This window comes from Misgurnus anguillicaudatus, chromosome 18 (genome assembly GCF_027580225.2).
Source record: "Misgurnus anguillicaudatus chromosome 18, ASM2758022v2, whole genome shotgun sequence".
Taxonomy (NCBI): domain Eukaryota; kingdom Metazoa; phylum Chordata; class Actinopteri; order Cypriniformes; family Cobitidae; genus Misgurnus; species Misgurnus anguillicaudatus.
Window position 1 is genome coordinate 16,109,937 of NC_073354.2, and position 25,001 is coordinate 16,134,937.

Here is a 25,001-nt window from a genome sequence, read left to right on the forward strand (position 1 = left end):
TTGAGTCATAATAAAGCCACCTCCCAACCAGACATGGCTGGTTTTTGGCAGTTATGATGACCATAAACCCAACTGAGAAATTCACCAGACCTACCTGACAAATATTTCACGGACCATCACTGCAAATCAAGTGGTATTATGTCACAAGGCTTACACTGGAGTAGGCTATACCAATGGAAACAATATCAAAATACAAAATGTGCTATAAATATACTTAACAAGTGCTTAAAATCATCAGATATGGTAACAAGAGACTGGGTCTAATGTCAAAGTGCGCAAGTGATGACAATCTTTCTTACTAATGTACAAACATGTTTGTTATTTTTGGCCTTTATGTCAATGCTTTGTCTAGCAGGCATGGATCCAAAACGTATCAGAGCAACAATGTTTTCATAATACATTTCTAGTTCCAACTGGTTTGTGGAAGTTGCGTATAAAAAATAATCACTGTTGGGTAATTCTATCATAGCATGAATCTATCTTCAAACAACAGAATGAAAACAAGACGCCAATGAGGTGCCAATCATTAACAGTAAAACAAAAAATATAAAATGAAAAACAAGGCAGATTGAAAAGTCTCTACAAGTGTAGTTGCTTTTAATCAAAGCTATACGGTCACTTATAGATATAAAAAGGGGTTGGCAATGACTCAATGGTTGAATCATATGGTAATAAAAGTGGTATATGTCTCAGTTTTTACCCATTAACAGTGCAGCACTGATATCTATTGTACATTAATCAGTGCATTAGGGCTCAGCACAGCAAATTAATAGATGATAATGAATAATTCATACGAGGATTTTCATGTCTACACAAAAACGTGACATGATAACAGTTCTGCTGTTCTTTTGTGGTGTAAAGAATATGTGTGTTTTTGAGTTTCTCATCAAAATTTCATTCCTCTTGCCACAGGTTAAGCTCCACTGATTTATTATTCAAAACAATAGACAGGTGATATGCCAGTACTGTCACATGATGTTTACATAAACACCACTGTTATTTAATTTTTAACGAACAAACTGACTTTTTATACAAGAAGGTGATGCAAATTTCTTAAACTTATAACATAACAAACTCGTTCCAGTGAATTCATTTGTAAGGTGAATCTGTTCCCATGCTTACCACAAAGTTGCTAAACAAAGCACTTGGCAACTGCATGACAAATATTATCAGCCTAGTAACAAATACAAAAGTAACACTGCACAGCTACACAAGTAACATAAATTACAAACTGCATTCAAAAAGCATCAGTTCTTTTTGGAATACATAATATTCTTTGGTCCTGTTGAAGTACATTGCAATGTATTTGTTTACAGTTATTGACCTTGACCTATGACCTATTTTTAAAAGGTGTGGCTTTTAATTCTGAAACCAGTTTACAGCATAAGTGTATTTGGAAAGCAGGGATTTAGAGAGTGTATAAAAAATATACATATATTTTAACAACAGAGGTTATTACAAGTTGAAAATGAAGTTTAAAATGATCATCTGTTCATGCAAAATAAATAAGCAATGTCTGGCTGCTAACTGGCTGATCGCAGTTCTGGTGCCGTGTACGTGAAGTCTTTAAAATCATCCGGGTTGAATGGGAAAATTCCATCTTCTATGGGTGTAAGTGTGGGTTCTTCTTGGGTAAAGTCAGGGTCAAAATTGTTCACGTCTTCAACCGATTCCTACAGAACACAACAAAGTCGTGAAGATTAAAATGCAGTGCATGTTTACTTTATTGCATTAACCATATAGTATATCAATACAACACAGATCAGCACAAACGTATCAGTTGTTCAATCAACGCTGCTAGCAACACCAATACGTTAAGAGTTTTTTTCTGGAAACACACAAACTGATCTAATGCATACCTTGCACTTTTTTTTTTATCTCACTTTGGTATCTGCCAAATATTTAAATGTATCAGTGGTTGTGCTTGGCTTACTATTCGAGGAGTGAAAGGTGGTTTGATCTCTCGTTTGTTCAGCTTCTCCCAGTCAAGTCCCGCAAAGAACGGATGTGCAGCTACGGCCTCTTCTCCTCCATCTCTGTTCGTGCAACCCAACCGGGATGCTGGGTCTCTGGTGAGGAGCTACGGCAAAAAAGCAAACAGCATTCATTGAAGTTCACAGTTCAAGAGATTAAATCTTCTTTGTGCATCATAAAGCTCTTAATAACGCTCTTAATTTGCATAGAAACCCACAAGAAATTTGGCCAGTATGGGTGATTATTATCTACCTCTCAATATTGATACAACTAATATCATATCAAACTTTCAGCAAAGCTGGTGTCAGGCACTCAGAAACATATGCAAATGAGTTAATGGAAAGGGAAGTTAAAAGGGGAACATGCTGAATGTGCACAGTTTATTAAATATAGAAAAAAATCCCTTCTTTCTTTCTTTTCTTTCTTTCTTTCTCACGCAGGTATGATTAGAAAAACTATGCAAAATTCACTTTCTATATTGCGAGATCCTAACAGATTTCATGAGTTCCTTGACTCAAAGCTATGCATATTAAGCTTGCTGAATAAGCGACAGTCGGATACGAAGCAGCAGAGATTACGCCATCTTAAACTGAGCCAAGGAGATCATAATGCATTACATTCCAGTGGTGTGCACTGCATTAACCGAGACGTTCAGCCAATCAGATCCTCTCAGGCTGGTATGAAGGGTCTCACCACACATCACTTCTGTCTACAGTGTCTGCCTCTAATAGTTTATGTAATGAGACACAGAGGGCAGAAGCAGTCTGCTGCACTCAGATTTGGTTGGCAGTGGGCCTGATTTTGTTGCTTATTAGACTTTCTCTTGGGGTTATACAGGACAGAACAACTATACACTGAACAGCTGGCCAAAACCCTCAGAGAAGTCACTTGACTGCATTTGCCAAAATGAAAAAACAGGTTCACACTAACATTGTCCAATGTTTTAACACGATCATGCACATGCAGTGACTGATTAATACGCAACAGGAAGAGGTTGTTTATTCAAAAGCAGTTACAGGAAAGTTTGTGATTTCCCAACATTGCTGCTTCAGACGTAAGCCAAGAAATTGTCAATTTCGTAAAGAAACAAGGACATGTAAAAGATTTGCATATTAAAGAGATTTGTGAAGTATACTATAATAATGAATGGGGACCAGGGCTGGACTGGGACAAAAAATTGGCCCTGGCATTTTGGCCCAGACCGGCCCACTACATCTTTGTGCAACCCTGACTACCAACTCCATGATTAAGTGCTGTAAAAGGCTTTGCAGGTTGTAAAAATCTGCTAATTGTCTTAGCCAGTGATGTGTAAACTAACCAATCTGACCACTTTATGATAACACTGAGACCTGATAAATATTACAATGAAGTCGCAAGTAAAGCCACAAGTCCCACAACGGTGTTTGCAGAATATTTTTATCACTTTTTTCTGAATAACTTTTACCAATAACAAACCACAGTAATTTTAATAACTAACATTAATTTTTGTATATATCTTTTCCTTTCATCCTATTTTATGACCTTGCTGCCCGAATCAGGATTTCTTGTATAATGGTCAGACTTCAATTTCGCAATTTCCATGCATGACGTATTTCTTATGGACATCAAATAATTAATTTCAAGTGTGTGTGTGTGTGTGTGTGTGTGTGTTAAACTTTTTTTGGCCCATTTTAAATGTAAAAGAAAATGTGCCTAATAATTCTGCACACCTGAATATAAGGTGCTTTTTTTCTCCAGCCAGTCATCATTAACAATAATGTATTACTTATAAATGCTTTATTTACAAAATAGATGGTAGTTATTATTATTTTGACAGACACACACTGATGCTTCATAAAAAAGCCCGAAAAGTTGTGATTGGGCTAGTTAAATGTCAAATAAAAAAGAACCAATGGGCTGCTGATTAGGTGTCTCATGGGCCGGTCTGTCCGAAAAAAAGCCTTTTAGCGCTATTAATGAATTAAAAACAGAAACAAAGAAAGAAAGCAACTGGCTGTGTTGTGCTATTAACGAATGTTATGGGCTGGTCAGACAAAAATAGTGTGAGATGTATGATACGTCTCACAAAATTAGTGTGTGTGGAGCCTGTTAAGTTTGGGCCAGCTCAGTGTCAGTATGGAAAATGAACCAATGGGCCGGTCGTTGGCAAATTAAAAACAACAACAACAAAAAAAACCATATTATTTCGACCGCCCCCAAGTGCTTCGGTATGCCAGTACCAGACCAGCCCTGATGGTGACTAGAGCTGTAAATCATTGAGATTCTGCCTAATATTTCCTTTTGTGCTCCACAAAATAAAGTATATGTGACCCTGTCTGTGAAATCCAGGCTAAGGTCTCAATCTATTTATGAAAATCAAATCATCAAAGTTTAATATTAATCAGTGATTTCAATAATGTCAGTCTTTGACATGACCTTACTCAGTCAATATTATAGATATCACTTTTAAAGTCAGTCAAAAGTACTAGAGAAGAAGAGAAAACTATTATTCAGTACACTGTAAAAAATTTCTGTAGAAATTACAGTATTATTGTGTATTACTGGCAACTAGCTGCCAATAACTTACTGTAGATTTTACATTTATGTTATTTACTGGCAACAGTTTGTTCAAAGTTAAATGAACATGAAACATTTTCTGTCTTTATCGTCTACAGTATGTTACTGGCAACCAGCTGCATAATTACAGCTAATTTTTTACAGTGTAGGTGCGTGATAAGTTAAGTTGAATGTTTCTCGACTCACTCCTTTAAGGATGTCTTCTGCCTCATTGCTAAGCCAGGATGAATAAATAACTTCATCTCGGAGGATACACTCAAAGAGCTCATCCTCAGTGTCTGCTTCAAATGGAGCATGACCTGACAGCATCTCATAGAGAAGAACACCAAGAGCCCACCAGTCCACTGACACACCATATGGTTCCTCCATGATGATCTGAAAGAGACACAATATATAACATCAGAAGAAGGTTCAACATCAGGTTTCCATTTTTATAGGGTCTTTCTCTAAACACAATGACTTGTATACTGTAAACTGTATATTCTATCCCCTTCCCTTAACCCGGTGGTTCTCATACTTTATGGTGTGCACCCCCCACACCCTTGGGTGCATCCCTTTACGCCCCAAAGAAAATTCATGACATTAAACAATCTTACCTCAGGTGCAATGTAATCTGGAGTCCCACAGAAAGTGGTAGTTAGTCTTCCATTTGACATGTCCAAAATTTTGCACATGCCAAAATCTGCCAGTTTGCAGTGGCCTTCACTGTCCAAAAGCACATTATCCAGCTTCAGGTCCCTTTGCCAGAAAACACATCAGAGGGGCATTATTACCACACTGTAAAACATATCTACTATAATGGAAGACACAGTGCAATATCTGATTACTATTTCCACTGCAAAAAAAAAAAAAGAATAAACACATATGACAAAAGTCATAAGTCATAAATCACGAGTAGAACGACAACACAGAAAACGCCACAGAGGGGTGACTGAGTTCATATAGTACTGACATTCCAGGATTAAATAAGCGTGTAATGCTCATGAGCAAGAAAATTCAATAATCTGTCATCAGTAAAGAGAGACAATGATGACCCAGGGGAAACACATACATTGGATGAACAGCTTCCTTGTGATAAAGATTTGCGAGGATATTTACTATAATTTCATTAAATGCAATTAGCAGTTCACATGAAGAGGCGGCTTTTTTACAATGTTTATGATTCTGCTATAAACACTCAAACTAACACTAAATTAAATAATTTCATTATATAATCTGGATACACTTAGACTACTGTTCGAATGTTGAGGGTCATAATAAGGTTTTATTTGTTAACAATTAGTTAACATTAGTTAATGCACCATGAACTAACATGAAAAACTGTATCGACATTGACTAACTTTTACAATTTTTTTTTTTTTTAATTAACCCATGCTGGGTTAAAAATGACCCAATTTTAACCCAACCGAGTGTTCTGTCTAATATTTACCCATTATGGGTCAAAAACAACCCAGACATTTTTAGAGTGAACTGTTTACTAATACAACGTTATTATAAAGTCTTAAAAAAAATCTTTGGTGTCCCCAGAGTACGCATGTGAAGTTTAGCTCAAAATACCTTATAGAAAGTTAAGTTAGCATGTTAAAATTGCCACTTTGTAGGTGTGAGCAAAAATGTGCGGTTTTGGGTGTGTCCTGTTATATGCAAATGAGCTGATGAAATGCAAACAGTAACGGCCATAATGGTGGTTTGTTGAAATTGAAATTCAATTGTGGTGTCAATTATTTTTTCACTCTGCACTAAATAACAGTGCCGTAGCTGGATAATGCAGATTAAAGGGTATTATTTTAATAAGATCCCTTTCTGACATCACAAGGCGAGACAAATTTTAATGGCCTATTTTTACAGGCTTGAAGAGAATGGTTTATCAAAAACTAAGTTACTGGATTGTTCTTTTTCACAATTTTTTAGGTTGATAGTAGCACTGGGGACCCAATTATAGCACTTAAACATGAAAAAAGTCAGATTTTCATATAATGTCCCCTTTTAACAATTTCCATGTTTTAGAATACTTAACAAAAGTGTAACTGTGGGAATTACAATGTGACTAAAAAAATCCTTAAATCAGGGATGGACAGGGGCCAAAAAACAGCCCTGGACTTTCTCCCAAATAGGCCCATCATCCGCCATTCGCCCGTAGCCGTGCGCAACAGACACAAGGATGTCCAGATACTATGCCACAAAATACCATCAGACAAGGTTATTTAATATTTTTTCAATGTCATATTACACTTTGATGTATAATAAGGCTGTGAAATAATGAAAATGGCTAAGTTAGGCCCTATATTTTGTCTGTAAAGCTTTCACAAACAACCACCAGGTCAGATTTTTTTTGGTTAAACTAATATTTGGTCAATTATTTAGCCCACTTTCTTGTATATTAGCATGTTTAGAGTGGTAGCAATGATATTTTCCCGTTTATTTCAAAAGTCTTCATTGTAGCAGAAAATGTGAGGTCACTACAACCTCTCATATACAATAAAGTCAATTAAAGAAATGAAAACCAATGCAATACGATGAATGTCCACCCACAGACTGTTTTAAATGGGGTTGGATAAATATTTTTTGCTTTGGTGTGTGTTTGTGTGTGTGTGATTTTGGTCAGATGACAGTTATAGGTTACAGTTTGACAACAGTTAACAGTTTGACAAAAGCATGTTTTGTTTTATTGCGATTGAATAATGTCCCACCATAAGAACAAAATGACAGAGTAATATGTATTGTTTTTACGTTTCCAATGTTCAACCGCGCTCGCGCCTCTCTCTCTGTCGCGCACGCACCCACACACTCACGTCTCTCTCTAACAGTAGTTGAGCATTACGTTAATTTTCACACAAGTTTTTATATCGTGTATATTATATTCTAATGTCACGTGTCCTGCTACTACTGGCACTTACAGGACCTCTTGCTGATGTGAGGTTAACTCTGTCTGTCCCTCATCATGACCAGGCTGTGGATGCTCAGGCTTGCGAATTCCGGGAATCCGTGGACCAATCACAGCTAGTATCTAGTAGCATAGGCCGACTCTTCTTCTTCCTCGTTTTTTATTTACATGTAGCAGCATATAAGTGATCGTATTAGTGCCCCTGCTGTTGGCTGTTCATATTGTGTTGTTAGACTTTTTTGCCGACGGCCGGCCCTCCATTGAACGGCCGTTCTGGACTTTTCCAGAACGCACAGATTGCCAATCCTTCCCTGCCTTAAATTGTTATGTTTTAGCATCTTTACAGTAGCCACCCTTAGTGAAAAATTTGAAAAGATGTACTCTTGACATTTTATTAACCAGCTTTTTGAGGAATAAAAGAAATTCATTTGTTGGCACATCAAATTTCTCTTCATCTTCAGATCAAAATTATGAAAAACATTTCAATTAAGTGGAATTAGCACATTCATGAATTTAAAGAAAACTTGTACTCTTTGTTAAACCATTCTTCACAAAAATCAATCAAAAATATGTCTTTCTGTACTTCACCGCACTCAAAGCCCTGAGACATGCCGAGTGTTGCGCCTGCAATGGTGGAAAGCTGGTGCTGGCAACAAAAACGATTGCGTGGCACATTCGCCAACCTGGCCATTAGCCACAAACCAAAATCTCCAGCTGGAAAACTGGCAGTGAAATTACAGAGCTTGACATCTGGAAAATATTTGTGTCAGTGAATAATGAGGAAAAACTTGTGATGTACACCTATGACAAAATGTGCTTTTATATGGTGCAACTGTGCTTTTTGGTTAGCACAGCCTAAATAAAAAAATTACCACAACGGAAAAGCAGCTGTAATTGCAAAAGTTTCAACAAACAGCCCTCTGTATCTGACCTGGAGTAACGCACTGTTACTGTCATCCAGTATAGTTAACTCCTCAGATTAAAGCAAGAGCAGATTAAAAACGGCATTACCGAAGCATCCAATATAAGATCACGGGTAAGGTAAAGTGGAGAGAAGCAGATTGACTAACTCACTGAATAATTGTTGTTGGATTAGTGCAGGGGTCTGTTATAGGTAGTCCTGCAAAACGTATGACATCATGAAATATCAATATGAAATTCAATGTGACATAATGATAATAAATGTATATCCTAAATGCACTAAGAAAGTTGTTTTAGATAAAAGCATCTGCCAAATGCATAAATGAAATGTTTTGAGAAGGTATACAAATATATTCATTAGGCATAATTTATGTGCATTGAAAGCTTTATTGCCCTTTGTACAGCAATACAGTAAAATTAGAGCAGAGTGCATGGCAGTTTCCCTCTCGAGTAAACAACTTATGTAATAATAGTTGCATTCTGTGTCAGGCAGGGAATGAGCCGCCCGTGACGTCAGCTCAGGTCCTCACTTAAACTACCGAATAGTAAACACTCAAAGTCTCACGCGAGCAGTTCTACAACAAACCACTGACATTTTCCTACGACCTTTTTTGTAGATGTGTTGTAATTCATTCAAAATAATTAAGCAATAAATGTGAAAGGAAAGGCATGGGTGGTTGTAAGGGGGGCTGTGCGATCATGTGGGGGACAAGGGGTCGGCAAAGTTCGCTGGGAAGGTTCTCGAAACAAGGCCCAGCAGGGAAGCTCGTAAATACCGTTAGTCTCATAGGACTCTTTTGTTTATTTTTGGGTTGGGCTTGCTACTATTACAAGGGTGAATGAAAAGCTTATTCAGGTAGACAAAGGTCATGTGATTAGAGCCAGAAAGGGCATGAGCGTACAGGAAGATTGAGCTTGGGGGCGGAGACTGCATGAAATCAGACTTGAGTGTGCATGCAAAAGCAAATAACTGTGGGCAGCAACACTGGGGTGTGAACATCTGCAATAGGTGCATAATGAATTATAAGTATTCTTTCCATTTTGCGTACATTAATACAATAGAAAAAGATAGTCCAGTTTGCACAGTTAGCTCAGAAATAATATAGCAATCCTTTGTGACAGTTATAAAGACTATAAAGACAAATGACCATAAATGCTGCTAAATCATATGGGCAAAGCTGTGAATTGGCTTTTTTAAAGGGGTGGTTCAATGGTATTTGATGCATTATGACTTATTAACACAGTTATAGAGTTGTTTCCTCATGCTAAACGTAGGCAAAGTGTCAAAAAAAAGTATTTCTGTGCCGAATGCACTTTACCAGGGTTCGTACAAGTTTCGGAAAGTTTTTTTCGATTACGGGTCCAGCTGATGTTTCAGGGGTTTCTATATGTATCACTTATTTATATGGGCACTTCCCCGTCAATCAGCGGGAGACGCTAGAACTTGCAAACATCACATCACGCGACAGCTTTGTTTAATTTCAAAACTCAACAATGGTACGAAAGAAAAAGTGTGTTTTTGGATGTAAGGAGAAGAAAGTCAGCCTTATGGAAACTTAACGGAAACGGTAAGTAAGACTTCTGTCTTATGTTGGAAATAGGCGCGTACATATTATATAAACAACCTGATCTCACGAATTTCCGTGGCATAGTCACTGAATTTTGTGCTAATTTTTCCGTGGCATTCTCACGGATCTCCGCATTTTTCCGTGGCCCTGCTACGGACTGTCTTTTTCCGTGGCATTCTCACGGATTGGTTACACAACTGTTTTGTCCTATTTTCTTACCATTTTCGCTTCGGTTTAGGGTTAGATTTACATGAAATGACATCCCTACCCAAACCCAACTCTAACCCCAACGCCAGGCGACAATTGTTTAAAGTTTAGAAAATATAAAAGAATAAATCAGAAAAAATAGTATAAAACAATAGTTAAATTGACATACTAACGCAAACACCAAATCTAACCCTAAACCGAAGCGAAAATGGTTTGAAAATAGGAAAAAGCAGTTGAGTAACCAATCCGTGAGAATGCCACAGAAAAAGACAGTCCGTAGCAGGGCCACGGAAAAATGCGGAGATCTGTGAGAATGCCATGGAAAAATGAGCACAAAATTCCGTGATTATCCCACGGAACTTTGTGAGATCATGTTGCATATAAATGACACGAACATGTAGTGAATCATAAGTTAACAGTGTTGTATAGTGTTGCATTACTCGTACTCGCTCCTCCCGCGGTAGTAACTCCTCCTCCTTCATTTTTTCGTACATTATAGGAAGGTTCGGTTAAACTAATCTGTCTTTTATAAATCTGATTAAACTAAAGACTCTTCGGAGATATAAAGGATGTAATACTACTCTATAGGTACTCCAGATTAACATCAGAAAAGCAGAAACAGTGTGTGTTATGTAAGCTTTAAAGTAAATTATATTTATAAATACTAATGACAGATAAACAGGGAGATACATAATGGTTTAACAGATCGGGGTGGCTTCCCAGACAGGGCTTATCCTAGTCCCAGACTAAAATGCATGTCTGAGATACCTTTATTTAAAAACACCTTGCATTGACATATTTTAACATATATCAGTGTTATTGTTTTTTTCTCATGATGCACACCTGTAATGTGTTGTGTAAGGTTCGTTGTTAAAACCACTTATATGTCCTAATATAACAAAGGCCTAGTCCTGGATTCATCTAAACCAGTGGTCTCCAACATGGTGCCTGCAGGTTTATTAATAGTCTCAATTGAATTATTTATTTATTACATATTTTATATTAGCTTGGCATCTTTTATGTGTTAACATTTTAAACAATGATAAAAATATTTACAAGTAAAATAAAATAAAATCAAACAGTAAAACACAAACATTTTGAGTAGATAAGTATCAAAAAGTAGCCCTTCAGATTGTCCTTGCTCACAAAAAAGTTGGAGACCCCTGATCTGAACCCTATCCGGGAAACGGCCCGTATAGTTTAGTATGTACCAACACAATCTCATAGCAATTCATAACTAGTTAAATAATGTATATAAAATCATACAATCTCATTTGTATGATGACTGTACATTTTTGTACAACTCTCTTCACACAAATTCATACCTAGTATTAGTCACCTTGTAAAATAGTTACTTATTCCCATGGGATCAGGATTTCTGTACTTGTATGTACGTGTGTGAACAAAAGTGTGTTACGTAGGGATGCTGACCTGTAAATGATGCCTTTGGAGTGAAGGAACCTAAGGGCCAAAGTGACCTCAGCAGCATAAAACTGTGCTCGTGGCTCTTCAAAACGCCTGGACTTCTGGATGTGGAACATGAGGTCACCGCCATTCACAAACTCCATGACAAAGAATAACCGCTCCTGAAAAACCAAGAGCAAATGTGAGCAGTTTTGCTTTATTAACTTTTTCAAGCAAAGAAACCACAAGTGTTATATATGTATATATTTAGAGAGAAAGAGTCATTTACATTGTTACACGTTACAGGAAGGAAACGAGAAAATAGATAGTAGATAGTGTGTTGTGAATGATTTCGACATAAGTTCTTTAAGCCACATATATAGTGTTTGAGGTGAGGACTGGTAATATGTGTAAGCCAACAGAGATCTTGCATCACTTCCTTCCCAGATTCACCCACAACTTTTACTTGCGAGCTGCACAACAACTTCTAACACTGACTTCTCAGCAATGCAAACCGCATGATACTGGTGTACTGCCATCTGATGGTGTGCTGCCATCTACTGTTTAAATTGGTATTACAATGGTGACCCAGTTTCATCTTGTAAAATAAGATCTTGAATCTGTGGTTTTAGTTGCTCCACACCCAAGACACATACCGGTAGGTAAATCACTTTCCTTTGTCTGTTAAACTTTTGCATAAATACAAAACTATACTCGCATTTGTGCTGTTATAGGTACAATGACACTTCAGAGTATTATTCTTTATTTAATAAAGCAATATCACATACTGTAAGCAGAAGTCTTATATCGCCTAGGGGAGATGACTGTCTCACTTACAGGGTAAATGTAATTTCCTAGCTAATAGCAAAACTAAACAGGACTGCAAATGTACTTATTATTTCAAACAAGTTTTAACCACTACATTGGCCACTGAGCGGAAATACAGATAGTCCTGCTCTACACCCACGCTATAAACATGTTACCAACTTCACCTTCTGTTAATCAGATCTTTCTGTACCAGGAAATCCTCTGATGAAAACAATTATGTGTTTCATGAGATTAAAATATGAACGAGAACAGCTCTGGTATTCGAGAAAATTTTGTTTACACAGAACATAATGTCAAGGGTGTTTTGCTAAAGAAGAGTGCATTTCTTGGTCAAGTGAATGACATTTGGTATTTATTCAACAACGCTTTGATTACTGTGTGCAAAACAGAACTCGATCTCTATTGCTTTGTGAAGTGTGATTTATTCCGGGCTCACATTACAAAATAATCCACTCTATGGCACATCTAATCAAACTCAACACTGAGTTTTCTTATGAGGGAAATACTGCACCCTTCTGGTAAATTTTGGTATACGCGGAAATTGTTTGAGAATCATTTCTAGATTCTTCAGGTGAATTCCTTGAAAGCCTTGATCTATTGATAAACAAAGATTTTAGTACATACTGTTTGAAAAAGTGGTCAAAATATGTACCCTAGATGTAACTAGGGCAGTACCCTTTGAAATGGTCCTAATATCTATGCATTGTATACATTGGATACAGATTTTCTTCCAATATGTACCTTTGAGATACTAATATGTATATAATATGAGGTACTAATAAGCTCTCTTTGGTAATAATATGTAATCTTTGACAGTTGGGGTACATATTTTGACCATTTTTTCTGACAGTGCACTATGATCTCATAAAATAACTATACCTACGAACCAAAACTTCCTTCCTACCATTCACAAACACAATTATTTAAAACTACCAGTGATGGCTCGTGACTTTTTTCTGAAGGGCACAAATTCAAAATACGTGTTCGGACTGTCTTGTGTTTTCAAAATATGTGTTTGTTGCGTCATGTGAACCATGTGCATCACGTGTTTTGCCAAAATAAGTGTCTGCTGCAAACGCGTCAAAACCGTTTATGATAAAAGAGACGCTCACTTTCACAAAATACACAAAAGACACTCCCTTAACATTAAACTCTGATTACGCATGAGATTATGCGAGTATCTGGCAAATGCGAGCGTCTCTTTTATCATAAACCCTTTAGACGCGTCTGCAGCAGTCACTAATTCTGAACAGACACGTGATGCACATAGGTTTACTCGACGCGCAGAACACATATTTTGAAATTATGAACCACACACATGACGGGCTACATACATGTTGTGACGAACTTCGCATCGTGCGCCCTCGTAAAAAGAAGTTACCAGCTGCCACTCGAAACTACATTACAAAATTTTAAACACTTATAAAAATTCTGGATTGTTTTCATGCCGTGGTTGGCTTTTCACACTGTTATATCCTATATTCTAGGGGTTAAAGGACAACACCACATTTTTTAAAAATATTTTACTATGTTCTTACCTCAACTTAGACGAATTAATACATATCTATCTTTTTCAATGTGTGCACTTAATCTGTGTACAGCTCGTCGTGAATGTGTTAGCATTTAGCCTAGCCCCATTCATTCCTTAGGATCCAAACAGGGATAAATTAAGAAGCCACCATGTTTTCCCTATATAAAGACTGTTATGTGAGTAGTAACATGAGTAAGTATGGTGGCACAAAATAAAACATGGTGATTTTTAAGCAGATAAAAAATGAGAACTATTGTATGGTGGGAAAGCACTTAGTTTGCATATTTTTCCTTTAGGATCTAAATCTGACGTTTCAAACTGTGTATTCCTAAACCTTTGGTTAATGTTCTTAAAGGGATACTCTGGAAAAAAAAACCCTGTGATTTACTCACCCTCAAGCCATCCGAGATGTATATGACTGTTATCTTTCTTTAAAACACAATCAGAGTTATATTTAAGCAATATCGCTCGAGTAGGAGTGTGATATAGCTCTATATCATCACGGCTGTGATTAGGCCATAGGCAATCACAGCCGTCATGATATAGAGCTATATCACACGACTCCGAGAGCGATATTGCTTTTATACAACAGTTCGACGGCACACGTTTGAAAAACGAAAACTAGAAAACAACCACGGAGTTATTTTAAAAGCCTCTTTGTTTGAGAACTACTTCTTCCGCCACGGATTTGAGGGCGGCCAGAATGACAGGTAAAACTTTCGGCTGCTTTGAAGCTCATAACAACTCAATGGACGGAAAAGCCGTTTCTTTATATTACCGTTTCTTGGTCACAAAGTGTAGTTTTAAGATTAGTTCAGTAGAGAATGTATCTCTATTATATTTAAATCTGCAGTCAATTAGTAAAGATAGCGCCTGTTTGAACGTTTGCTTAGTGAAATTCGGTACGAATGAGAACCAAAGCATGAGAGGACGTCAGTGTTCACTCGCCCCGCTGACCACCGCCCTCTCTGGGCTACATCTCTGAAAGGAATTCCCTGGCTCTCATGTTGGCCTTGTTTGTTTATGATCGTCAAAATGAGATCAAATCAGTAGTATTTGGTGTCATGATCAAACTAGTACTTGTTTTTTTTTATTCATATTTAGTGTCTTTTGTGTTGTTATTGTTTTGGCGCGAGGTAAAAGTGAATAAAACTATACTTGTATAACATTACTATTGCTTTCTCATTTATTCTTAACGCGATACGAGCACTCGATTATTATTATTTAACTTTGTTCTGGTCAGTACTATATAAAACTGTTTTTTATAAGTGTCAGAGAGATGTTTTTGCATGCTGCTTATAAATATACCAGTGGCGATATTCTCATAACATGTTTTAATAGTCACGTCACGATAAAGTAAATGATCAATGTCCACATTTAAAAGCTGCTGGGCTTACCTGCAGTTCCACGGTGTTTTCGCGTTCTAATAAAAGATATAGCTCCAGAAAAAAACGAGTGTTTATATTCCTCTTTCCAAGTGTTAATCGTCCACACAATGTGACAAGACATTTCTCCCATTAACTGTAACGTAACATCCAAGAGCGCTGATCTTTGACTAATAACTTCTGATTGCGGATTCACAGACTGATTTATGAGCTAGTAAACTAATGAGACACACAGAGAGTGAATCAAACAGCGCGTCTGTGTTTTTCCATTCAGAGATGAGCCTGCTTAGGACCTCCATTCACTAGGTGGCGGAATAATACGAAAGGTGAAGCGGTTACAGTGCCGTTATCAGCACAATATCGTATAGCTCTTAGCCAATCAGATTCGAGAACCAGAAAGAACTGTTGTATAATAGAAAATGTGCTGGCTCTTCCAAGCCTAATAATGGTAGAAAATGGTACTACTGATTTTAAAGGCCCAAAAAGTGCATCCATCCTTCACAGACGTAATCCATGCGGCCCCAGGCAGCCCAGTCACACGAAATTACGTACCTATAGCCACATAATTTTTTGATTCGTGATTTTGTGATACTGTCACGAATTTCTGCGTTTTTTTGTGATCGTATCACGAATATCTGTTTATGTGTCATTGTCACGTATTGGTTACTCAACTGTTTTGTCCTATTACCATTTTCGCTTCGGTTTAGGGTTAGATTTACATAAAATGACATCCTTACCTTAACCCAACTCTAACCCTAACGCCAGGTGACATTGTTTTAAAATTTAGAAAATATGAAAAAAAAAGAGCAGAAAAAATAGTATAAACCAATACTTAAAGTGACATCCTAATGCAAACACCAAATATAACCCTAAACCGAAGCGAAAATGGTTTGAAAATAGGAAAAAGCAGTACGTGACAATGACAATGACACATAAACAGAAATTTGTGATACGATCACGAAAAACCGCGGAAATTCGTGACAGTATCACAAAAAATTGTAAAAAATTAACGTGACTATATAATTTTGTGAGACTGGGTAGCCCCAGGAGGGTAATAAAGGGTAAACTATGCGATTTTGTAAGAAGAATATCTAGCTTCCAGTAAAGAAGGCGCTTCAGGTGTTTCACTGAGCTTTTTCTTTGTTTAAAGGAACACGCCCACATTTTGGGAATTTAGCTTATTCACCGTATCCCCCAGAGTTAGATAAGTCCATACATACCTCTCTCATCTCCGTGCGTGCTGTAACTCTGTCTGACGCAGCCCCCGCTAGCTTAGCTTAGCACAAAGACTGGAAATGCATGGCTCCAGCTAGTATACTGCTCCCAATAAGTGACAAAATAACGCGATCATTTTCCTATTTATGTGTTGTGATTTGTATAGTCAAACCGTGTACAAATAACAAGGTGATATGAGACACAGCGATCTTTTAACAGTATACATACTGAGAACTATATTCTCTGAAGACGAAGCACTGCCGCATGGGCGGAGTGATTTGCACAACTCTGACCGAATTCTCTGCTCCTCACCAGGGGCTTCTCGTGTGCTGCGAGCAGATCACTCCGCCCATGCGGCAGTGCTTCGTCTTCAGAGAATATAGTTCTCAGTATGTATACTGTTAAAAGATCGCTGTGTCTCATATCACCTTGTTATTTGTACACGGTTTGACTATACAAATCACAACACATAAATAGGAAAATGATCGCGTTATTTTGTCACTTATTGGGAGCAGTATACTAGCTGGAGCCATGCATTTCCAGTCTTTGTGCTAAGCTAAGCTAGCGGGGGCTGCGTCAGACAGAGTTACAGCACGCACGGAGATGAGAGAGGTATGTATGGACTTAACTAACTCTGGGGGATACGGTGAATAAGCTAAATTCCCAAAATGTGGGCGTGTTCCTTTAATGAAGAATGTTCTAGCTTAGTTTTGAATAGTTTTGAATGGCTTAAAAGTGTTTTCCCTCAATCATTTCAGTATAACAAATTGGTTAATAAATCTCAAATAACATTACTCACACTTTGTAAATAGGAAAATTGCTCTCTATTTAAATGGTTAGTTGTTTTAATCCAAATGTGCACAAATATGGGTTATTTTCTAGGTAAAAACAATAGTTGCCTATATTTACCCAACCATGGGTTGAAACAACTCAGTATTTTTAGAGTGTAGTGATAAAGATGGTGTGCATGTGATTGTCAACTCTTACAGGTGTCTGAAAGCAGTAGTAGAGCTGTGTAAGGAACGGGTGCTGGTGGGACAAAGTCAGCACTTTCTTCTCAATCATGGTCGATTCGACATCATCTTCCTGCAGTATGACATCCTTCTTCAACATTTTCACCGCAAAGACCCTATGGTCACTTTTCAAACGAGCCAGCATCACCTACAAACACACATTTATGGCTAATGTCATGAAATTCTTTTTTTAAAACACGTCTCCATGCTGTCTCACAAAATTTGCTGATTGTAGGTCAGCAAAGGTCATATAAAGTGTTAATAAAGCATGACTGCACCCAATGCAGCCATACTTTTAAGCAAAATGGGCTCTTGTCCAGGTAATGTGTCTTACCTTGCCAAAACTGCCTTTTCCTAGCACTTGCAAAAAACTGAAGTCCTCCAAACCCACTGTAACAGTTTCTTCATCAGAGCCATTTTCCAATTTAATAGAGCAGTTTGAAGTTCCTGGTATGTTCATTTGTGAAAAAAATGTGAAGAAATGTATACAAACATTAAAACACATTTGCTAACTGAAGATGCTTTTTGAGGGAATTCTAATGATATTACTTGTGACTGCCGTTTGGAAAGTCTGCCTGCTTGCAAACCCATCTCTGCTAGTTTGGTGGCCAGCTCTGCGTTGTTTATTCCGCAGTTAGGTGCAACGTTCTGCTGGCATCGTTTATGGATGTTCATCTTGCAACCTGGATAAATCCCCAACAAACACAACAATTGTGTATGACCACAAAGCAGGTGTGTACCAATTATCTGTACCAATAACTCTATAGCTAACCGCATGCTTACTCTTGCAGTGGAGACCCTGTTTCACTATTCCATAAAGTAGAGATCCGCAGTGGTTACAGTACGTGGGAACTTTGTAGTTGTGTTCCCGGAACTGGTGCGGCACGTTGATGCTGAATCCCAGGCTTGGGCCCTATAGGCAAATGTGTGTGTATATCAATTACATAACTATGCTATTATAACAATTATGAACAGGCAACACACACATACAGACTCTTACCTCAGTCATATTTTTCTTCATACGTGGGCACTCGGTTACAACCAAATCGTGGCATTTCTTATGGACCACACATGTGCACACTACATAAAAAGTGGATCATAAAGTTTTATTTAATTCAAAGCAGCTATACAAAAACATTTCACAAGGGACACACCTACACGCGCACACACACATCTTTACTGATCTATCTAAATTAGGACATTGCATAGAATTATATTGTTTTAAACACTTTCAGAAAAGAAGGTGCAAGAAGGTACAAAAATTGTCACTGGGGGGGTACCTCAAAGATATACATTGGTACCTTAGGGGTACCTACTGCTTCCTCAAAGGTACATATCTGTACCCAACACACCAGTGACAGGGTTCCCACACCTTAGTTAACATCAAATTCAAGGAACTTTTAAGGACTTTCCAGGTCCAATATCCTCAAGTTCAAGGACTAAATGTGGGGACACATTTCAAGTGAGAGCAAAGTTACATCGTGTTACCTTTTAAGATATATTGTTACAGTTCCCTTTCTGCGGTGACACTTTGGGGACGCCTCCAGGGGTAAGTGCGTCTGAATGTGTATATCAAATTCAACCAATGGTGAGGCTTAACGGCAAAGACAGGGTGACGCGGGAGCCAGGAAGTATAACGCTATCTGAAATATTGCCAAAGAAAGCGTTACAGGGACGCAGGAAGTATGGCAAGCGAGATGCAGCGTATCGTTCCCTTCTCAGGGAACAAGAGTTACATACGTAACCCGAGACGTTTTCATGTGTCAAACACAACTATGCAAAAAAGCATTTTGGTATGAATCAACATTTGCATACAGAAGATAAGCATTAAAAGTGAACAGTTTAGCATGTGTGCTTAAAAAGTCTAGAATTTGTATGATATTATCCTACACTACACAGGGAATAATATGGATTTTTTTTCCAGAAAACTTCTTAAACGAAAACGGGACAACTAAGTTTGCATTAATATTGTTGATGTAAATTTTAATCTATCACTACAAACTATATATCGTTGGAAAGGTCTAAGCCTCCAGAATAGACATTTCAACAGTGTTTTATAAAATAAATTATATAGGGAGAGTAATTGATTCATTTATGAAGAGAGTGTGCCTCAAAAAAATTATTTTCTGCTAAATGTCCCTGTCCCACCAGCAGGACAACTACATTTACTTCAATGTTTGCATATGAATTCTTATCTAATCATGACAAACTGTATATTGTTTGAAAGCTCCAAGAGTGTAGATTTAATTCAATAGGGTGGGGTGATGCTTACAAGGTTAACTAAAATAGATTCAAGCCCTTTCAATGACCTGTATCTAAGTATGTATATTTTCAAAAATTTCCCAGGGCCTTGATTTTTCCCCCAGATTCACAAACTTTCAAGGATTTCAAGGACCCGTGGGAACCTTGCAGTGATCCGCGGGTTGATCCAAAATGAGCGGTTGCCTGCGGTCACGAGTTATCCAAAAATATTTTTAATGATATTCAGATCGCGGTCGGTTGGGTCGTTTGAAATAAAGATGCCAATTAACTATTTTAAACAATTACTATTTTAAAAAAAAGAGTTGCGGGCAGGTTAGTTGAAAACGTCGGTCAGGTGCGGGTTGCTTATACATTGACCCGCGCATGGTACATATTAGGACCATTTTAAAAGGAAGTGTCCCAGTGACAACCTTTGTACCTTTTTTCTGAAAGTGTAGAGCCCTAGTTATAAATACTATAACCTTACTTTAACCCTAACCAAACAATGTCTACATTTTACAATATAAAAAAACTTTATTACTATATTATAGCGTTTTTACAAATGTGGATGTCCTCAAAGGGAGGTTTTGCTCAAGTTTCTCACTTTTTGGTACAAATATGTGTCTCTAAAATATGGTTAAGTAGGCACACACACACACACACACACACACACACACACACACACACACACACACACGCATAAATAACAGATAGCAAACTAATTGCGAATATGTACATTTTTATTCTTGCTTATTCTTAAATTATTTGCATACTCACCCTGACACTGATAACCTTGCTTTCCAAATACACCCCTGTGGTGAAAATAACACATATTTGCATATTTTCAGTTGCCATTTATTGAATGTAGTCGTATGCCTATGAATACATTTTTGTTATGTTAAGCCTCACCAGATGAAGTTTTTGCAATGGCAACAAAACGTTGGCTGCGGAAGAAAGGTCGCCATGAATTTATGTCCATTGACCTGATGGACCTTTCTTCTCTTCAATGCTCTTTGCCTCTTTCTGGTTAGGTTTCTATGACTCTTTATTATATTCACAACTGCTTCGTCTGAAAGTCATAGCACAGTGCTTGAATTAAGTATGACGCATAGTAGCGGGTGAGTAATGGTTTCACAGAGACAGTTATAAAGAAGACAAAATGTAATAGTATGTTTAAAACATCTCACCATCTGTAAAGGTGCCGGTGAGAGAGAGGGTGATATAAACACTTCCTTCTGGTTCCAGATTCACCTGGAAGAAAAATGAATATCTCAGTGAGTTTATATTTAACACTGTGTGAACTGGCTGACAGTATTACGACACAACTTAGTGACTAAAATGCTAGAACTTTATAACAACATCTTTACAAACATAGAGGGTCTGTTGTACTGTGGAAAAGTGTGCAAAAATTGCCAGAAATAAAAAATTCCAGACGTTTAAGATTCCTTTTAAATAGTTTACGTTCATTCACAAAGTTCAGAAGCTTATGTCACCCATAAAATATTGTGATTGTTGATAAACACACATTTGACAAAAAAATAAATGTATAAAAATTTTAAAGAAACTTTCTTTTGTACACTCGGCTGACCTTCATGTTTTACTGTTGACATTGTGTCGGTTAACGGAAATTATATTGGAATGGAAAGAAGGATGTGGTTAAATGAAAACGATGACAAGTCGCAACAGACCAATGATTTAAAATAAAACACTGAGCTTATTTTATTCTTCAAAGTCTGCACAAGTGAAAGCTTATTTGGTACATAACATGTACAGAATCAAATGGCATGTTGCTCTTTATGTTGAAGTTCCACCGTCTCAGTTATTATATCTCTTTGTCCATCACTTATCTTGTGCAAGGAATTCCCACCATATGAGGTTAGACAGGGAGAGCAGGACAAGCCGGTTTAGTGAGTCCATAACATGCACCGACAACAACACAACAAGCACTTTAAAAACTGTTTAGGCATTGGTGCCCTATCACCTAGTAACAGCATAGGAAATACTTAAAATTCACACTCTAAAAATGCTGGGTTGTTTTAACCAATGATTTAGCAAAATATGGACAAACCCAACCTTTGCATTTAAATTAACCTATATGGTTGTGTCAACCCTACCAAGCTTATATCTTCAGCCACCCCAAAATATGTATATTCAGGAACTGTTCAACACCTAAAGTTCAGACATCGGGGAATTTGAGTTGTAACAGATCTTAGTGTGTATGAGAGATTTTAAAAGGCAAAAAGAGGAATCTTGCTAGTTTGGTTGAGCAACATGTTTCTACTGATGGTATGTTAGTCCGTAAGCAGTGACATCAGTGAAACACGCACACAGATACACTGAGAGTGAGATAATAATGTGGGTTTTTAATGTTACGTAACTACATACACATCAACTTTACCCACATTTCAACTTCATGCACTGTTCTAATGAAGTGCAAACGCATACAAAATATTTCACTAAAAATAACCATGTTTTAAACCATAACATCAGAATTAAAATAAGACTCTAAAATAAAAATGCGTCCTTGAGAAATATCCTAAGCTTTATTACTAGGCATGGGCCGGTTACCGGTTTCATTGTGTACAGAGGTTTTAAAGAGTAAAGGTTTAAAATGTTTTAATTTTCTGTGAAAGCCTACCATTTCCAAGGTATGAGCTCTGTTTACAAAAAATTAGTTAAATCATTAAATCATGTAATTGATTTGATGTTTACATTTAATATATATCACAAAAATGTATTTTTTTGAAAGAATATTATGATTTAAAGGCTTTACCTGGCATACAAGTTGTATGTTGCTTAAAAATAAAATGTATTGTGTCCAGTTGAAAAGTTGTTGTTTGTATATGCAGAGATTTGAAAATAACACATTTTAACCCATTTTAGTGTTGCAATCGTACCCATACCGGCCCAAATTCTTCACATTTAATTGTAGGTTGTATTGTCCCCCTCTTCGGAAAAAGATCTTTCCAAATGTCGACAATATTTTGCTCTAGAAAAGTTAATTTTCTTTGGTCCAGATTAAAAAAGTAGATTTAGTACAAAAACACTAATGTATTAGTAAAAATGTAGACCTAGTGACCACTTAACACTTTGTATCAAACAAAAAACACGAGATTCACGATATTCTGTACTTTTATATCTTTCTTTAGCACAAGTATCTCAATAATCTAATATTCAATATATAGCCCAGCCCTAGGACCCTCTCTGCCAAGCCCAATGACTATAGGCCAGGGGTCTCCAACATGGTGCCCGCGGTCTGTGAGGTGCCCGCCACAGCATATTCTATTAATAGCCTCCATTTTAATATTTATTCATTATATATCTTTTATATAACCTTGGCTTCTTTTATGTATGTTAACATTTAAAACAATGATAAAACATATAACGTAAAATAAAATATAATCAACAAGTAAAACAAAAAAGTTTTTAGTAGACTATATCAAAAAGTAGCCTTCCAGATTGTTTTATCCTTTTCTCGCAAAAAGGGTGGAGATCCCTGGCTATACTATTGGGAACGGTAGTAGCACGGTTTCCCCATCCAGCAACTAAAATGTTAAGGATGCCTAAACCAGAATTAACTTTATTTTAGCTTCTGGACCGATTCAAAAGTAGGACACAATCATATCAAACCAAACATCACACCTCACACAGTTTAACCATAGATCTAACTGCAGGTACATCTCTACAGAGTTTCCGTGATGCATGGTGGGGTGCAACGTGTGGTTTTGAGCACGGCCTAGTTATTGCACATCTGAAAGAGTCAGACCCTCATGTAAAACAGCAGTGTCAGAAAAGACTACAAAGAAAAGGATGTTCTTGTGGCATTGATGGTTTCATCCAACTCCATTTTATATGCAAATATGAAACAATGCAAATGTCAAACTAATGCTTATGTTAACAGTAAAGTGTTAACTGTGCTATATAAATACAATACAAACTGTAATGGTTTCTTCCACAATGCTGTTTACCATCAAAACCTTTACAAACTCCTTTATCTGGTGTGTTTTTATTCAAGTAGGATTTCAGAATGATTTTCCAGTTTGGTCCAAACAATACTCCACTAACAGAAGTCAACACACAGATATCAGTTGAAATCCACAGACCATTACAGTTTTCATTAAAAACAATAGAAATCTCATTATAACCATTAAATCTGTTGGAACTTCTGCGATGGTTTCTATTTCCACTATTAAAATACTGTAGTACAGTTTAGTATTTACTATAGTAAACTGTAGATACTAAATAGCCTACATATCCAGTGTTTACTAATAAATATTGCATAAAACTGTATTTACTACACTAGTTATTACTACATGAACAAGTGTCCTATAATACACCACAGTATACTACAACTTTAGGCTACTGCAGTTTACTATAGGAAATACTAAAGTATACTACGTATTTTTACATGTTGTTTGTTTGTTTTAGCATAGGCCTATTACATTTTCAAATAAACGCATCGACATTTTAGCAATAATATTATAAAACTCATCCACTATATAATAACGTAATTTATTTACATTATATACAGGTGCACACACTCACCCATCCCTCAAACGTTTGTCTTGTGTTTGATGATGTTAATAAATCCTCCAGCTGGATTCTGTAATTGGCAACAAAGTCGTCGTATCCTATAGGGGTGCTGTGAAACACAGCCAGCTCCAACTCTTTGCCATTTGAGATGTATGGGCAGAATTCATCATTGAAGGTCGGTCTGTTGGTCTTTATTTTTGTTTCGGTCTGTCCAAGTATAACGTTATCCACTTTCACAACTATGTAGGGATCCAGGTGGCTTTTCCTTTGTAAGGTGTGCCGAGTCGAGAAAGTTGTCGGTTTTAAATTCACCGCTTCCCCGATACGAAGCCTCAGGTAGCCTTTGAATCTCATAATAGTCTATACTAGATACAAATAAACTAAATAAAGCAATCCTACACGGTGCTAAAAAGTCATATATCATTTGATTTTAAAAATAAAACGAACTAAAATGGCACTTTTGAAGACATTTATCCAGACGATCGTTTCAGAGAAATTCAAATGAATATCCAGTAAATGCGCTAATAAAGTTATTATATTGGTAAGTTTCTACACAGACAACAACATGAAGCAAGTCTTTGCGCAATGTAGGCAGGTAAAATTATTAAAAGAGTGACAGTCAAAAACAGCGACCCAAATCTGTCGTCCTTCGCAGGAAATCGTCTGTCTCTCTCTCTCACACTCTCTCTCTCTCTCTGTGTGTGTGTGTGTGTGTCTGAGTTGTGGCTCTGCGCAGACCAA

At 37.1% G+C, this 25,001-nt stretch overlaps 1 protein-coding gene across 1 annotated transcript; it reads right to left on the reverse strand.

Annotated features, from left to right (window-relative positions):
* Window positions 1-580: 580 nt before the first annotated feature.
* prkchb (protein kinase C, eta, b) lies at window positions 581-24,961 on the reverse strand. Its single transcript, XM_055185910.2, has 14 exons — window positions 24,273-24,961; window positions 20,915-20,978; window positions 20,637-20,796; window positions 20,505-20,539; window positions 18,487-18,566; window positions 18,270-18,399; window positions 18,036-18,169; window positions 17,821-17,946; window positions 17,461-17,634; window positions 11,542-11,696; window positions 5,127-5,268; window positions 4,717-4,905; window positions 1,934-2,080; window positions 581-1,673 (listed from the first exon to the last, which is right to left on the reverse strand). The coding sequence occupies exons 1-14, from the start codon at window positions 24,612-24,614 to the stop codon at window positions 1,524-1,526; spliced, it is 2,028 nt and encodes a 675-aa protein (XP_055041885.2). The 5' UTR covers window positions 24,615-24,961; the 3' UTR covers window positions 581-1,523.
* Between the last annotated feature and the right edge of the window lie 40 nt (window positions 24,962-25,001).